A 12,523-nucleotide genomic window follows, 5' to 3' on the forward strand; every position below is an offset into this window, starting at 1 on the left:
TTTCTTAATTTATATGTAGGCTTGGCAGTGTACTCAACTGGATACGTAGTTGATATGCAGTAACCTCATTTTTAAATCATCGATTGATTTTTTTTTTTCTTCTTCCAGGAATGCGCTTGGCTCTAGCTGATGCTGGTGACACTGTTGAAGATGCTAACTTTGTGGAAACCATGGCAGATGCAGGTATTCTCCGTCTGTACACCTGGGTGGAATGGGTGAAAGAAATGGTTGCCAACTGGGATAGCCTAAGAAGTGGTCCTGCCAACACCTTCAATGATAGAGTTTTCGCCAGGTAATCTATGGACCCCAACCACTTTGTACTTTAGAGTTGCTTAGTCCTGCTGTATTTTTAAGTTTTCTTTTTTTTTCCTCATTAAATAAATTAGATGTTAATAATAACTACTATTCACTGAAAGCTTACTTGTGCCAGGTACTATGCTAATTACTTTGCATCCATTATCTGATTTTAGCCTTCTAGCAATTTTATATGATAAAGATATTATTAGCTCTATTTTATAGTTAAAGAAATTGAAGCTTAGAAAAATTAAGTATTTCATTAAATGTCTCAAAGCTGGTAATTTCAGACTTGGGATATGAATTTGTTTATGTCTCCAAAGCCCATTCTCATGACCATTTTACCATGCTGTCTTGCATTAGAGGAGGGTGGAATGGTTAAAGGAAAAGTAGGTTAAAGGAAAAGAATTGTCTTTTCTTTTTTCCTTCAAAAAACATTTATCAGTCTTTTTGTATCAGAAACATCCGAAGCACTGGTATTACAAAGATGAATAAGACTTGATCCTTCATTGTAGTCTAGCAGGAGAGAAAAACACTTACCCAACCAATTATAAGTGCAATAGTAGGGATAGAGGAAAATTAGAGGAGATGGCATGTGAGTTCTGGGTTTCTTGAAAAGTAAACCTAATTTTTGAAGGAGAGGAGAAAGCCATGGAAAGAGTATGGTATTTATTCGAAGTGTACAGTATGTGGAGGGCAGAAGTAGGAGATCAAACAAGTTGGGGCCATATTAGGCCAAATTATGAAGGGCCTGAGGTTGTGTAAGGAATATATTTTTAATCCAATGTCAGTTGTTTAAAATGCAACAATTAAACCTGACTACAGCCTTAGTAAAGCTATTTTCATGTTGCATTTTGGGCTTCTTAATAAAGTTTCCATCAAGGAATTTTTTTGTTTGTTTTTTTAATTTTTGAATTTTATTTTATTTATTTATTTATACAGCAGGTTCTTAATAGTCATCAATTTTATACACATCAGTGTATACATGTCAATCCCAATCTCCCAGGTCAGCACACCACCACCCCATCCCCGCCACTTTCCTCCTCGGTGTCCATACATTTGTTCTCTACATCTGTGTCTCAACTTCTGCCCTGCAAACTGGTTCATCTGTACCATTTTTCTAGGCTCCACATATATGTGTTAATATGCGATATTTATTTTTCTCTTTCTGACTTAACTTCACTCTGTATGACAGTCTCTAGATCCATTCACGTCTCAACAAATGACCCAATTTCGTTCCTTTTTATGGCTGAGTAATATTCCATTGTATATATGTACCACAACTTCTTTATCCATTCGTCTGTCGATGGGCATTTAGGTTGCTTCCATGACCTGGCTATTGTAAATAGTGCTGCAATACATATTGGGGTGCATGTGTCTCTTTGAATTATGGTTTTCTTTGGGTATATGCCCAGTAGTGGGATTGCTGGATCATATGCTAATTCTATTTTTAGTTTTTTAAGGAACCTCCATACTGTTCTCTGTAGTGGCTGTATCAATTTACATTCCCACCAACAGTGCAAGAGGGTTCCCTTTTCTCCACACCCTCTCCAGCATTTGTTGTTTGTAGATTCTCTGATGATGCCCATTCTAACTGGTGTGAGGTGATACCTCATTGTACTTTTGATTTGCCTTTCTCTAATCATTAGTGATGTTGAGCAGCTTTTCATGTGCTTCTTGGCCATGTGTATGTCTTCTTTGGAGATATGTCTATTTAGGTCTTCTGCCCATTTTTGGATTGGGTTGTTTGTTTTTTTAATATTGAGCTGTATGAGCTGTTTATATATTTTGGAGATTAATCCTGTGTCCGTTGATTCGTTTGCAAATATTTTCTCCCATCCTGAGGGTTGTCTTTTCGTCTTGTTTATGGTTTGCTTTGCTGTGCAAAAGCTTTGAAGTTTCATTAGGTCCTATATGTTTATTTTTGTTTTTATTTCCATTACTCTAGGAGGTGGATCAGAAAAGATCTTGCTGTGATTTATGTCAAAGAGTGTTCTACCTATGTTTTCCTCTAAGAGTTTTGTAGTGTCCAGTCTTACATTTAGGTCTCTAAGGCATTTTGAGTTTATTTTTGTGTGTGTTGTTAAGGAGTGTTCTAATTTCATTCTTTTACATGCAGCTGTCCAGTTTTCCCAACACCACTTATTGAAGAGACTGTCTTTTCTCCATTGTATATCCTTGCCTCCTTTGTCATAGATTAGTTGACCATAGGTGTGTGGGTTTATCTCTGGGCTTTTATCTTGTTCCATTGATCTTTGTTTCTGTTTTTGTGCCAGTACCGTATTGTCTTGATTACTGTAGCTTTGTAGTATAGTCTGAAGTCAGGGAGTCTGATTCCTCCAGCTCCGTATATTTCTCTCAAGACTGCTTTGACTATTTGGGGTCTTTTGTGTCTCCATACAAATTTTAATATTTTTTATTTTAGTTCTGTAAAAAATGCCATTGGTAATTTGATAGGGATTGGATTGAATCTGTAGATTGCTTTGGCTAGTATAGTCATTTTCACAATATTGATTCTTCCAGTTCAAGAACACGGTATATCTCTCCATCAGTTGGTATCCTCTTTAATTTCTTTTATCAGTGTCTTATAGTTTTCTGCGTACAGGTCTTTTGTCTCCCTAGGTAGGTTTATTCCTAGGTATTGTATTCTTTTTGTTGCAATGGTAAATGGGAGCGTTTCCTTAATTTCTCTTTCAGATTTTTCATCATTAGTGTATAGGAATGCAGGAGATTTCTGTGCATTAATTTTGTATCCTGCAACTTTACCAAATTCATTGATTAGCTCTAGTAGTTTTCTGGTGGCATCTTTAGGATTCTCTATGTGTAGTATCATGTCATCTGCAAACAATGACAGTTTTACTTCTTCTTTTCCAATTTGTATTCCTTTTATTTCTTTTTCTTCTCTGATTGCCGTGGCTAGGACTTCCAAAACTATGTTGAATAACAGTGGTGAGAGTGGACATCCTTGTCTTCTTGTTCCTGATCTTAGAGGAAATGCTTTCAGTTTTTCACCATTGAGAATGATGTTGGCTGTGCGTTTGTTGTGTATGGCCTTTATTATGTTGAGGTAGGTTCCCTCTATGGCCACTTTCTGGAGTTTTTTTGTCATAAACGGGTGTTGAATTTTGTCAAAAGCTTTTTCTGCATCTATTGAGATGATCATATGGTTTTTCTTCTTCAATTTGTTAATATGGTGTATCACATTGATTCATTTGCGTATATTGAAGAATCCTTGCATCCCTGGGATAAATCCCACTTGATCATAGTGTATGATCCTTTTAATGTGTTGTTGGATTCTGTTTGCTAGTATTTTGTTGAGGAATTTTGCATCTATATTCATCAGTGATATTAATCTGTAATTTTCTTTTTTTGTAGTATCTTTGTCTGGTTTTGGTATGAGGGTGACCATCAAGGAATTTTTAAACAAGCATGTGGTTAACTGTGTTGTCATAAACAGGAGCCCTAAGTAGTGTTACGACAATACTCAAGAGTGGATAGACAGTGCGAGGCTGCAGTGGTCAGTTTTGAGGAATACAAAGATGGTTTTGTGGTTGAGCAGTCTTAAATGTTTCATGCATTGTTCTCATTTTAATGTTTATTAGTATGTCTGGAAGTTTTTTATACCTATATATATGTACTTGCCTCTAAACTCAATTACCTTTTTTTTCCTATTCAATAGTGAAATGAATGCAGGCATTATAAAAACAGACCAAAACTATGAAAAGATGATGTTTAAAGAAGCTTTGAAAACAGGGTTTTTTGAGTTTCAGGTAGGCTATTCTTTTCGTAGCTATAAAATACGTCAGTGTCAATATGATGTACTTGTTTTTTCCCCTCCTGCTGTAGCATTATAACTCATCTTAAGTGGAGACTGAAAATTTGTAAAATATTCAATACATTGTGATTTTAAATAGTTTTCTTGGGTACTTTTTGTATTATGTCTCTTCAATGTAAGTAATTCTATTCCTAGTTGAGCTGTGGGTTAATAAAGAGGTTAAATCTAAAAATTAGACACGTTTTCCAGGAAAACATTTTAAAGTTGATAGAAAACAAAGGCATAATTGTAACTAATTGCTATTAGTTTGAAAGCAAAAATTTTCTGAGGTTTTCCACAAGGTGTCAGCATATCCTCAAGTTTGGCAGTTCAAGTGCTTAAAGTAAAAATGTAGCTTTCCTCAGTCAGTTTTGTAAAATATCATATTGGGATTTATGTAACTTGGTTTTCAGAGATGTGATTAAATAAGGATAAGTGCTGAGCATAGCAGTGTGTCATATTTACAACCTTTTTGATGCTATTAATACATGCTACTGAGCATTCACCCTTAGTACACAGTTTAAATTGTTCATCTTTTATGTCCATTGCAAAATGTCTTTTTCAGATTTTCTTGAGAATCAGTATAAAACTGCATTATCCTTTTGTTAGGATTGATTTACTTTTTTTTTTTCTGAAAAACAGGGCTAAGTGAACATTTATTTGATTTTAGAATTGAAAAAAGATTTCCTAATCATAAAAACAAAAGAAAGGAATAACCAAAAAAGGTCTGATGAATTTGCCAACATAGATAAGAAAATCATAACTGAAATCATCTTAAAAATACACAGTTAACTGGAAAATTATTTACAGTCTGTATTTCAGGATTTTGACAAGCCCATCAAAAAAATACTAATGGTCCAAAGAACAATTACCAAAGGACATGAACAAACAACGCCCCCTAAAGAACCCTAAATGGCTAAGAAATACTTAAAAAGAAATGCTTAATAGCAAAGATTATCAAAGATGTATAAATTTAAACAATTTACTGTTTTTAACCTAAGGATTGATACACGTTTATTTTCAGTTGTTAAAAATAAAGTAAAACCTTTACTAAAGTTTATTATGGAATTTTAAAAGACTAAATACTTAAAAATGCATTAAAATAGAGATACTGAGTTTTTTTTCCTATAATTTTATTTTAAAGAAGTGGGGGAGAGAAATGGTAAATAACTCCAAATTTTGTAGGCTGCGAAAGATAAGTACCGTGAATTGGCCATAGAAGGGATGCACCGAGACCTCGTGTTCCGGTTTATTGAAGTTCAGACACTTCTCTTGGCTCCATTCTGTCCTCATTTGTGTGAGCACATCTGGACACTCCTGGGAAAGGTAGCTTTATGCATTTAAGATGTTCTGGGTGGTTTTGATTTGGGCCTCATTAAATAAATGTTGGGATAATAATGTTACTTAAGAGAGAAAGACTGAAAATGAGTATTTCAAGAATAATATTGGGTTCATTATCTCATAATTATTACAGCAGCTTAAATTGAAGCTACATCGGGTATATATGCCTTAATTTATACACACACGGTGTATATATTTTATCTTATTTTATTAAAACTTTTTGGGCTTCCCTGGTGGCGCAGTGGTTGAGAGTCCGCCTGCCGATGCAGGGGACACGGGTTTGTGCCCCGGTCCGGGAAGATCCCACATGCCGTGGAGCGGCTGGGCCCGTGAGCCATGGCCGCTGAGCCTGCGCGTCTGGAGCCTGTGCTCCACAACAGGAGAGGCCACAACAGTGAGAGGCCCGCGTACCACAAAAAAAAAAAAAAAAAAAAAAAAAAAAAATTTTAAATATATTTATTTTATTTATTTATTTTTGGCTGTGTTGGGTCTTCGTTGCTGTGCATGGGCTTTCTCTAGTTGCGGCGAGCGGGGGCTACCCTTCATTACGGTGTGTGGGCTTCTCATTGTGGTGGCTTGTCTCATTGCAGAGCACGGGCTCTGGGCACGCGGGCTTCTGTAGTGGCACGTGGGCTCAGTAGTTGTGGCTTGCAGGCTCTAGAGCACAGGCTCAGTAGTTGTGGCACACAGGCTTAGTTGCTCCATGGCATGTGGGGTCTTCCCAGACCAGGGCTCAAACCCGTGTCCTCTGCATTGGCAGGCGGATTCTTAACTACTGCGCCACCAGGGAGGCCCCCCTTTTTTTTTAATTTTTAAAAAATTTATTTATTTTTATTGTATATATTTTAATAATGTGACTTTGTGCGTGTTGTTTATCACCTAATTCTTATTAAGAAATGTTATAATGTATTTGAATACACGTATAACTAATACTGTTTTCTCAACTGTTTGTTTAGAAAGGTGAAAATACTGAGAAAGATGTAAATAACTGTTATGAGCTGCTTATAAACAAAGATAGAAGTGTATACTTGCATAAATATTCTTGTTTTATATAAAATTCCTGGCATATATAGGGCTGCATATTCAGGGATTTTATATTAGCATTCTTACTGTGAAGATAAATTTATTTCTCCCAGGCTTACAGATAAACAGATTGGCTGGTTTAATAACTCCTTTCCAGCATTATTAGCCAAGCTCTTTTGTATTTTTCAATGTGTGAACAATGCAAAAATGTGCTCATGATATATATTCCAAATAGCCATACTTTCAGTACTGGATGTATTAGTAGGATAAAAACTGAGAGTATGCATAATTTATATAACAAAGATTAAATTTAGGCAAATTAGCATTACATAATTTTCTTTGAAAGTGAGCATATGTGTGTGGGTATCAATATGCTTGTACAAATGGATGCTAATTAAGAATGTAGAGTCAGACTTCACAGCTTGAATTCTAGGGAACATTAGATCTGGGTCTGTGGACGCGTGTTATGTGTAGTCAGGTTTGAACTTTGAGCACACAGTTACACACCATGTCTTGGTATGAAACTGTAACCAAGAATCATAAAATAGTCGTGTTGTCTAATCTCACTGAACCTTTTTTTTTTTTTAAAGCCCGACTCAGTTATGAATGCTTCATGGCCTCTGGCAGGTCCTGTGGATGAAAGCTTGATACGCTCCTCTCAGTATCTCATGGAAGTAGCACATGACCTTAGATTGCGACTCAAGAACTATATGATACCAGCTAAAGGGAAGGTGAAGTCTTTTTTTTTTTTTAATGTCATTCCTTAAAAGTTATTGGTCAAATAACATTTAATAGTAATGAAAATAAAGACAACTTTCCTTAGGGCCATTTTCATTGCTAATGTAGGACTATTTTCATTTCTAATGCAGTTCTATTGTATGCATATTTTTTAAGTTAAAGGCAGTAGTGCTATATACTGGGAGAGGGTTCTTTCATTTTTGGTGTATATGAAAGTGATTAAATGTTTTTTTTCTTTCTTCTGCCCTGTAGAAGACTGACAAGCAGCTCCCTCAGAAGCCTTCACATTGCACCATCTATGTGGCGAAGAACTATCCGTCTTGGCAACATATCACCCTGTCAGTTCTGCGTCATCACTTTGAGGTGACGTTCTCAATAGACTCCCCCCACACCTCACCCCAGCAGTGTCGTGTTCTGCCTATGCTGCTTTTGTTTTTAGGATGTTGGCAATGTCTAGGGGAAGAAAGGCAACTTTGTTTAATTACCTTTACGCATGGAGTGCCATTTGTTATCCTTGGTGGCTCTTAAATGGATGCCGAGGGAAAAGCTGTTTTTCATCATTTCTGAAACTTTCATAAAAAAATACTAGATCTAGTTGTATGTAATCAGAAGGTGTGGGACTTTTTCATATGTGTGTTAAAATTATGAAGCAAAAGGACTGAGTTTGCCTTTTGGATTTGTTGTGCCTTGAACACTGGCATTCATGAAGGCTTAACATTATTATGTTTGAAAAAATTTGAAGCTTGGCTCTTGAGTAATTTAAAAGAAAATGTCCAATTTGATAATTACCCATAGAAATGGAGAGTTTGATGTTGTGTTTTTGATTGTCAGGTAAATAGCTATTAAATATGATAGTTGTATTTAAAGGGAACTCAATATTTAAACTTAGTTCTAGGTTTTCCTAGAGAAAAAAATTCACCTTCCTTTTTCCTTTCACATTCAAAATATGGAAACAAAGTATATGTTGTAGAATTTTTGCTCAGGTTATAAGCAACAGTTATTGGTGGACAGAAACCATTAAGGCGCACTTTAAAAAGAGAAAGAAAGAGAGAGACCAAATAGGGATTATGGCCAAAGCATAAAGTGGTAATATAAAGGAAAAATCCTTAGCTTTGATTTTCTAGACCTTTATTGGAATTTTGCCTCAGTACTTTTCATGGTTAACCAAGAAATACTCAGAAGAACTTTTATATTTGTAAGATTTAATGGAAAGAGAAGAGCAAGTATTTTTGTATTCTACAATATGTGAACCTGTTTTTATGGAGAACTACCTCTTCCTTTGATTGCGTTTGATAGAAATGGAGTGTAGCTTTTAGAATCTGCTTGCAGAGTTTTGACTTACGGTAAGTAAAAGAGTAAAAGCTACTTTGGTAGTTAGAAAAATGAAATTTTGCCTCAGTGGCGTATATATTCATACCAGCATTTTCAAGGAAGCAGAAGAACCGAATATGGTATGTAATGTCCCGGATATTAAAAAATTAATCACCACTGTTCTTTTAGAAGTTATATTTTTACTTATATTTATTGACTAGATTACATAGTTTGAAATCAACATCATCTATTGGCATTATTTGGAATGACCAGCTTCCTTTAAAATTTTCATTTGTTTTCATCCAAAAGAACTAAAAGAATGTCAGTTTATAATCAACAAGAATGTTCTTATGTTCAATATGGCACCTTTTTGGTGACATAAGGAAAAAAGAGTGTGTTCCACCTTCTCCTTTTTCTTATGTATTTCAAAGCAACGTATTGGCAAGTGGAGAAAATATTTTTTCCTATGTACTCTAGTAAAGGTTAGAATTGAAAGTAAATAGGTTATTGGAAATCTTACTGTATGTTACTTTTCTTTTAGATTTATTCCCAACCCTTGGCTTTGGTGTGATTCTTTTACATTAAGGAGAAAATAGGTCACCCAAAAGTCTGGAAAGGCCGCTTACTTTATTTCTCCTCTATTGATGTTCGCACGAGTGAATTTAAATTCAGGCAGCTCATTTGGGACTGTGTGCATATTAATGCTTATGATATAGATATTTATTTTTGGTAGATAGAAATTATATTATTTTTAACAGGTTGATAGCTAGAGATTCTTTTTTCACATTTGTGGTAATAATTTATAAGGCAGAGTGTTCAAAAGCAGACATTATAATACATCTTATATGATAGTTGTATAGTTTTCATTTTGATATGACTAATGAAATGCTTTGAGAAGTTTGAAGTTTGAAGACAAATAGGATTTTTATGAGACCATTTTATCACTAGATCTAATGTTACAATCCTAGAGGTATCATTAGTGTAAGGGAAAATTAAATATTTCAGCATCATACACATGCTCTTCTCCTTTACCTGAAAAAACATGTGTCCTTTGAATTTAGAGGAAAGAGGAGACTCCTTTCTGTATTATTCATTTACCTTTCACTTCCCCGTGATGCTAGAGGCTGCACCTTCTTGTGCTGCTCTCTAGCAGATTGGTAGAGGCCACCATTTCATGTCTGGCTACATCTACTATCCTATATTATCTTTAAAATATTTTTCTTCACATTCATCTCCCACTCTTTTTTTAGACCAATAGTGGAAAATTGCCTGATAACAAGGTCATTGCTAGTGAACTAGTCAATTTGCCAGAATTGAAGAAATACATGAAGAAAGTGATGCCATTTGTCGCCATGATTAAGGTAAGCTGTGGACCTTGTGCAGCTGTGACCACATGGGTAATGGTTAGATAGGATAGTAGAAGTAAGAGGAACACTTTGGGCACAGTCTCCCCCAAGAAATCTGCTAAAATAGCACTTTTCAATCAGTGGTTGTGGAAGTGAGTGATCAGATTTGAGATTTACGTATGGAATTGCTGAGTGTGTGAAATATATGTATTGTGGAAGAAAAATTGGTTGAGAATTACTGCACTAAATGATTCTCTTCATATTCTACCTTCCCTTCTTTTCACTTTAAGGAGGAAGCATAGTCTTTTGGCTTACATTGGGGTATTTTTACTAGATCCTATTACTGGAACAAGATTCTACATTTGTGTAGGTTTAGCTTAACGGGATAAACGTTGTTTATAGTGGTTAGATCAGGGTTTCTCAACAATGGCTCTATGTGTATTTTAGGCTGGATAGTTCTTGGTTGTGGGAGGCTGTCCTGTGCACTATAGGGTGTTTAGCAGTGTCCTTGGCTTCTACCCACTGGATGCCAGTAGAATTTCTCCCTCCCCTACTCAAGTTATGACAACCAAAAATGCCTCCATACATTGCCAAATATCTCCTGGTAGCAAAATCAGTCCCCCACCATAGCTGCCCCATTGAGAATCTTTGGGTTAAACTCTTACTCTTTTTCATATATATAACTGATCTGGTGGATTTCCTGACAAAGAGAAACAGAAAGAAGACTGTATATTGCTTAAGATCTCAGACTCTGGGGGCAGACAAATCTTGGCCCAAATCCTGTTTTCTGTCACTTTTTAGTTTGGAGGACTTAGACAAATCACTTAAATTCTGTGGGCCACAATGTTTTTCATCTATAAAATAGGAAATTAATAGAACCTACCTTTTAGGAGTGCTGTGAGGAGTAAATGAATTAATACACATAATACATTTTAATACTACCTGTCAAAAAGTAGGCTCAGTACATTTTTAAGAAAATGTATATCAGTGTCTTCCAGCCTGCTAAGCATGTAATGGTTATTCTTATACTTTAGATTAATTATTGAATCTTGTGGGCTACAGATACCTGCCTGATAAGAGACCAAAACTCTTAGCTTGTCTTGTATTGGAGTAGATTGTGTTCTTAGGAAAGCCTTTTAATTCTCCTAGAACCAGAGTCAACTATCTGAGCCTTATGGTATTTGAAGTTTCAGAAATAATTTAAAATCATGGCTTGACCTACAATAATAAGTTATATTTGCTGGTATGCTCATAATTCATTGGTTCCCAGCTAGTGCCACTGGTCATAATGTCAGATCCATTGTCAATATGGGGAAATCAACAAAATATCCCATTGTTGGTTGCAGAGGCAATTAATTTTGGTGACATGCTTTATAGAATCCAGTGAAACTGATTTTAAATGATGTTAGATTCAAAGGTTGGCTTTTTGAAAAACCAGTGTTAGATTTTTTGAGTAGTAAAATATTTTTTCAGTAATATTGGTATTACTTGGTATTATGAGGCAAATTAGTGGTTTGAAACTTTGAAAAGTGTTTAATAAATCTGGGAATAAGAAAAGGGTTTTCTAGCACCTCATGGGAAAAGAAACAACTTGGATGGTAAATGAAGGTAGTGAATATTAAGAATCATGTCAGATCACTTTCATGTAAGTGAAACATGTTCTAGGCAGTTAGCTGTATTTGTGCTTATGAACTTAGGTCTTGAAGGTTACATCTTGAGCAGCAAATATTGATATTTAATGTTAAAATTAAGAATAAGAAATGTTTTTTTATATGTCGCAGGATTATCTGAGTACCCATATAATCTGACTTTTAAAAAAATTTTTAAATTTATAGGAATGTTTTGTTTGGTTATTATTAATTCACTGTTTCTTGAAATAGCTTTACAGATGTGGTATCTTGGAAACATTTAATTTATTTTATTTGTTACCTGAAGGGGTATTTTAAGACATTTGTTTGATTCCTTGTCAAAGTGAGTTCTTTGGGTTTGCATATAAAGTCAGGGTAAATTAACAATAACGAAATCATATTTCTTTTATAAATCTGAAAACCTTGTCCTTCTAGTCTTTTCAGTGCTGTCTTAATCTTATCATACTTTAAATGATAATTACTCTCAGCGAGTAATTTCATTAGCGAGCAAACATAGATAAGGGAAACCATGAGTCCAAGGCCTTTCCTTTAACTGTTCAAATTTGAAGATATTATCACTTGAGAGACTGATTGCTTTGGGAGAAATATGTTCTTTTCATCATATTCTTAATGTGATTTTGTTTTTCAAAACCATTTTGGCTGCTAGGAAAATCTGGAGAAGATGGGACCTCGTGTTCTGGATTTGCAATTAGAATTTGACGAACAGGCAGTGCTCATGGAGAATATAGTCTATCTGACCAATTCCCTTGAGGTAAGAGGGGCCTGGGATTATAACAACTAGTTAACTATCGTAAACAGTCAAGTTCTTTAGTTTTATAATAAACCTTTTTATAAACTTCATCTTCTATGTTTAGTACCTTTGCCAAATATATTTTGGGGGGAAAGAGAATGGGTGGTATAGAAGTTACAGGAAGAGGAAATGATCTGTTCTCTTATTTCACTTATCAGTTATTCTATTCCTAAAATACTAACTGTATATGCCTGGATTTCCTCTCAAAGTTATCCGT

General features: G+C 35.1%; 1 protein-coding gene across 1 annotated transcript in view; it reads left to right on the forward strand.

Annotated features, from left to right (window-relative positions):
- Positions 1–12,523, forward strand: part of LARS1 (leucyl-tRNA synthetase 1) — a 68,916-nt gene that overhangs the window by 44,543 nt on the left and 11,850 nt on the right. Inside the window, exons 23-29 of the mRNA XM_082835981.1 lie at positions 109–292; positions 3,974–4,064; positions 5,294–5,434; positions 7,063–7,203; positions 7,463–7,573; positions 9,772–9,882; positions 12,163–12,267. Of these exons, the coding sequence (XP_082692107.1) occupies positions 109–292; positions 3,974–4,064; positions 5,294–5,434; positions 7,063–7,203; positions 7,463–7,573; positions 9,772–9,882; positions 12,163–12,267 (884 nt within the window). The remainder of the gene's footprint in view (positions 1–108; positions 293–3,973; positions 4,065–5,293; positions 5,435–7,062; positions 7,204–7,462; positions 7,574–9,771; positions 9,883–12,162; positions 12,268–12,523) is intronic.

The sequence above is a fragment of the Leucopleurus acutus genome (assembly GCF_964270905.1).
Source record: "Leucopleurus acutus genome assembly, chromosome: 3".
In the NCBI taxonomy this organism is placed as follows: Eukaryota; Metazoa; Chordata; class Mammalia; order Artiodactyla; family Delphinidae; genus Leucopleurus; species Leucopleurus acutus.